Source organism: Neltuma alba, unplaced genomic scaffold, assembly GCF_004799145.2.
Source record: "Neltuma alba isolate B1F8T4 unplaced genomic scaffold, ASM479914v2 tig00011392_pilon, whole genome shotgun sequence".
Lineage (NCBI taxonomy): Eukaryota > Viridiplantae > Streptophyta > Magnoliopsida > Fabales > Fabaceae > Neltuma > Neltuma alba.
In genome coordinates this window covers 167,708-173,194 of record NW_021636083.1, presented here as the reverse complement: position 1 = coordinate 173,194, position 5,487 = coordinate 167,708, and the positions used below count along the sequence as shown (strand labels likewise).

Below are 5,487 nucleotides of genomic sequence, written 5' to 3'. Positions count from 1 at the left end.
GATCATTAGCCCTCTCCTTACAACTAGTCAATGGATGACGACGGGAATGGTAGGTACCATTAAGATCTAGAATAATGAAAGCAGTTTGTAAGGCTATATCGGTTTTATTATAAAAATTAAAATGATGTCACAGTTAATCTTTCTATTACAGCCGGAGTTCCTATAAATAATGGAAACATAATTAACAATACCATATCAATTTCAATGGCCAAATCTACTACTGCATCCATCTCAAAAAGTCATTTGATTGTCGAGCTTGAAAACAAGGTTCCTCATGATGAAGCATGTGAGAAACTTAGCCAAAACTGTACGGAACTGCTCCTCTCTCTCCCTAGAAAGAAAGGCTGGACTAACCCAGACATTTATCTCTACAAAGGCATTTGGTATGGTCCAGCTCGAGTCAAAGCCGTATACTCTTTCCAAAAGCACTTCCAAGCAAAAGACAACGATATCATTATAGCTTCTGCACCAAAGTCTGGCACTACTTGGTTGAAAGCCCTTACTTTTGCCATTGTGAATCGCAGTCGTTTCTCTCCCTCACAAAATAACCATCCTTTGCTTCTTTCCAATGCTCATGACCTTGTTCCTTTCTTTGAGTTCGACCTTTATGAAAATAGCCACATTCCTGACTTCTCCAACTGCCTCGAACCGAGACTTTTTGGTACTCATGTTCGATTCCATTCATTGCCTGAGTCGATTACCGAGTCCAAATGTAAGATAATCTATATTTGTCGCAACCCATTTGACAACTTCATATCCTTTTGGTTTTTTATGAACAGGGTCCTACCACTACCATCGTTACCCAAATTATCGATTGAGGAAGCCTTCGAGAGGTATTCCAAGGGGCTCACGGAATTTGGTCCATTTTGGATAAACATTTTAGATTATTGGAGGCAAAGCAAAGAGACACCAAACAAGGTTCTATTTATGAAGTATGAGGATTTGAAAGGAGACACCAAGCTTCACCTGAAAAGAGTTGCTGGGTTCTTAAATTGTCCCTTTAACGTAGAGGAGGAAGCTAATGGTGTTATTCAAAACATTATTGATCTGTGTAGCTTTGGGAAGATGAAGGACTTGGAGGTAAACAAGACAGGAAAATATCTGCAGATGTCTGAAAACAAGGACTTCTTTAGGAAAGGCGAAGTAGGAGATTGGGTGAATCACTTCTCCCCTTGGATGGAAGAGAAATTGTCCGAAGTGATAGAAGAAAAGTTTGGTGATTCTGGTTTGTGCTTTTAATAGTTTTCATCCATTAAACTATATATGCGTGCAATAGTTTCTGCTGACTTCCGCTTTAGCTTCCGTTGTTCATATGTATCGAATCTAACTTTGCTTCTAGCCATCAGCTTGGTTCTTGACTGTTTGTTCGGTTTTTGCATTGGGTTACTTCTCCGTTCTTATGAGTTCAAAATTGAAGCTGCAAAATTGATTTCAAATTGCTGTTTGATGCTTGCCATACTTAATAATTATCTTAAATGAATAAATCATGTTAGTTATTAAAACAGAGATCGAAGCCAAACAGGGAATTAATAATGAAATTTTCATTGCGAATTAGTTTAGCGACGGAACTTCGTCTCTTTGTTTTTTAAGTGATGAGCATGAGTAGCACACGCTCCTTCACATGAGCACTAATCCACAACATTGCTTCAATCCATAAAAAAGAGGTGGCAACAATATATAGAGGCTTGTAGAGGCGAAAAAGATTCGACAGTCATGTCTGGGAAAGAAGACCTCAAACCCAAGGCAGCTCTAGCTCCAACAAAGAACCTAGAAAAGGCAAAAATAGATTCTTTCAATGGTGAAAAAGGCTATGGTGTTGTAGGGGGAAGGGAGATTTAGGTTCATGGAGGTGTTGGGTGGGTGTTTTGCTAGAGATGGGAGATGGGTTTAGTCGGAAAATATGTTTTGAAGATACAAAAGAGAGTCATAGGGGACGAAGCAATTGCAAGTAGAGAAAAATGAAAAGGTGTGAAGGTTTAGACTATATTTTGAATGAGACTATTTGAGGGTTCATTGAAAACAAGTAACAAATATAAGTTTAGTTGATGGTTGTTTACCAAAATCTTCAAATATTAGTGTCAACTATTCGATGCTTGTTTTCACAAAAAAAAAAAAAAAAGCCATTAAATAGTTTTACATATGTAAAAAGTTTTAAAAACATATAACAACTTTTTTTGTCTTACCATCAAATATTTGTCCATATGTATATAATAGTCAACATATTATAACAGTCAAGTAAGTCATCCTTGTTCAATCATCACTTCGAGTTACCTAACATTTTTCTACTTAACCAATAAGCATAAAATGTAAAGTACGTTTATTTTACAGTATTAAAGATACATTTTCGCTAAGAGAGGTGTCTACATTTAATACTTGACAATGCTTTGAATATGATTGCCTCCAATAAGAGAATATTTGTGCTTAAAAAAAGAGGAACATTTTTACAAGGAAAAAAAAAAGAACTATTAGACAAATAAAGAATAAGAAGCCGAGGGGTGAGAGCAATACCACCATAATTTCAAATCGAATGATGAAAGCATGTCAAATCTTACATTTTGCTGTCCTTGTTGTCACTTTAACTTTTAATAACTCGTTTATTCCGTTACTTAGTAATTCATTTCTAAACTTTGAACTATAAAATTCCAGCTACTTCTCACCTAACTAGGGACTGTACAAAAACAGGGAAATGCCAAATTGTGTATTTAAACTTCTATATATTGTTCTAACAGCATGTAGAAACCTTTAGGCATGAATGATGTACGATTCCATGATTTAAGACCTTCACTCCACTGAGCACATTATAAATTTAACCAAAACTTAACTTCCTCTTAGCCAAACATTATTGCTGTCCAAAATAGGACAAATAAGATATAACTTGGCAGTTTCCATTCACAAAATTATATATATTTGCTTCGAGAGTAATGAATCCATTAACGCCATGACAGCGTATACAAGTTGTAGTGGTCCTTAGCCATAGGAATCAAAGTTATCGTCACTCTGTTCCCCCCACTAACCTTTCTATATCAATTCGAATGATTTAGTTATAATAAACTTTTTTTGTGTTCCAAAATTTGTTGGCACAATACAATAGTGATTATGCTATAGGATTATTTAATTAGTATTAGATTTATAGGGAATTGAAAAATACTTGTTTGACCAACTCACTTATCTTCTTCACATGCACAGCTGGACTATGGATCCGCGAATCCATCTGCTCCTTTTCAATATAATAATGACAATAACCGGTGGCCAGCTCATGCTATAAATAACGGAAACTTGTTCACTAGTTAATTACCTAGCTATACTATTACTGTTCTTCTAATGGCTGAAACTATTGTCACTTCCGTCACAAAATGTCAACCAAATGTTGAGCCTGAGATCGGGATTTACGATGAAGAGAATGAACATTACAGCCAGGAATGTAAGGATATGGTTAAATCTCTTCCAAGAGAGAAGGGTTGGTCTTCCCCATACATTTATCTCTATCAAGAAACTTGGTATCCAGCAGTACCACTCCAAGGCGCACGCTCGTTTCAAAAGGTCTTCCAAGCAAAAGACAACGATATCGTTGTCGCTAGCTTACCAAAATCTGGTACTACTTGGTTGAAAGCACTTACTTTGCCATTATAAATCGTAAGCATTTCTCTCCATCACAAAGTAACCATCCTTTGCTAATTTCCAATGCACATGATCTTATTCCTTTCTTAGAGTTAACTTACTCTGTAAATAACCAAATTCCTGATCTATCCAACCAGCCTGCACCAAGACTTTTCGGTGCACATGTTCCCTTTCATTCATTGCCGGACTCAATGACCAAATCCAAATGCAAGATAGTTTATATATGTCGAAACCCATTTGACCAGTTTGTGTCTTTGTGGTTTTTCATGAGCAGAATCGCACCACCATCTTTACCTAAATTATCATGTGAGGAAGCATTTGAGAGATATTGCATGGGAATCCATGAGGCTGGCCCATTTTGGACACACATGTTGGGTTATTGGAGAGAAAGTAAAAGGACACCAACCAAGGTTCTATTTTTAAAGTGTGAAGATTTGAGAGGAGATATTGAATTCCACTTGAAGAGAACAGCTGAGTTCCTGGAATGCCCTCTCACTTCAGAGGAGGAAAGTAATGGAGTTATTAAAAACATAATTGAGCTGTGCAGCTTTGAGAAGATGAAAGAATTGGAGATGAACAAGACTGGAAAATTCGTGCAGAAGTTCGAAAACAAGGAGCTTTTTAGGAAAGGTGTAGTTGGCGATTGGGTTAATCATTTTTCACCTTGGATGATGGAGAAATTGTCTAAACTAATTGAAGAGAAGTTGGATGGTTCTGGTCTATCCTTTTAATTAAGTTTTCTTTTGATGGGACACGAGATTAATTAGATTTAGGATTTTTGTCTTATTAAAGTGGTCTCTCAGTTTTAAATTAAGATTTTGTTTGAATAAATGCAATCTTTTATATTATTCAAGCTAGAATATTATTTTTAAATTCCCAAAATTTCTAAAATATTTGCTTAATTTGAATGCTTTTGATTGTTATTAATATTATTTTTAAATTCTTAAAATTTTTACAATATTTGCAATGCTCTAAATTGCTAGAATTAGGGTTAAGGCCTACAAATATGCCTTAACACATTTTATTTCTACGGCTTGATCATACTTGAATGGGAATAAGTATTCTCTCCCTTGAGTTTCTTTTCTTCTTTTTCTGTTGGTCTATTTTCTTCATCCTTTGCTTCTATCTATCGCTTCTCTCTTTCCTTTCTTTTCCTTTCCCCTTTTCTACATCTCATCTATTCAACTTAATCCATAAGCCTGCTTTAAGTTTTACCAGCAGTTGGTAGGCATCAAATTTTCTTTCAAAAACTAGTTATGTTATAATTATATTTTGATATAGGATTGAAGTCTTCTCCAAAGAGTTGGATGATCAGATTGAGGGCTAAAGGATATAGGACTTAAACTCCAGTAAACTAATGAAAATAAATATTGTTAATATATTTTTTACATAAGAATTGATAATCGGAAAGCCATCGACAAGACTCGATTAGTTATAATTTACAGAGGCACGAGTGATGACTATAATTTTTAATATTTTCCTCACTTTCTAGGAAGGTCACTATAACATCCCAAAATTTCTAACATAAAAATAAGAAAATATGTCACACCCTGATATCTTTAGCATGATTAATAAAAGAATTAGGGTTGACCAAGGCCAGGTGAGGCAAAAGATAGATAAACAACACAACAATAGAAGTGAGAACTAGAAAAGGATGAAATTGTCATTTTTAAAATAATTGGTCTATAAAGGGTATTATCGTAATTAGTGTCTGGAAATCCTAAAAATTTCCAGTAAATCATGAAAAATAGAATTAATGCCATAGAACACTATTTGAGGTATAGAAAGTAAATATAGGTTGAAAATAATTTATTAAAAAATTATTTTAATTATTAATATTCTAGCTAAATTAAGGAAAATTAGCCAATA

The 5,487-nt window shown here is 34.7% G+C and overlaps 1 protein-coding gene and 1 pseudogene across 1 annotated transcript; both read left to right on the top strand.

Annotated features, from left to right (window-relative positions):
• The first annotated feature begins 204 nt into the window (after window positions 1-204).
• Window positions 205-1,436, top strand: LOC114712691 (cytosolic sulfotransferase 15). The gene has a single exon (XM_028897237.1). It carries the CDS (start codon window positions 205-207, stop codon window positions 1,237-1,239), a length of 1,035 nt encoding a protein of 344 aa, XP_028753070.1. The 3' UTR covers window positions 1,240-1,436.
• Window positions 1,437-1,516: 80 nt separating this feature from the next.
• Window positions 1,517-4,491, top strand: LOC114712680 (cytosolic sulfotransferase 15-like; annotated as a pseudogene).
• Window positions 4,492-5,487: the final 996 nt, after the last annotated feature.

Bases quoted from the DNA above. Each gene is read 5' to 3' on its own strand.
- LOC114712691 (XM_028897237.1), top strand. From the start codon at position 205: ATGGCCAAATCTACTACTGCATCCATCTCAAAAAGTCATTTGATTGTC.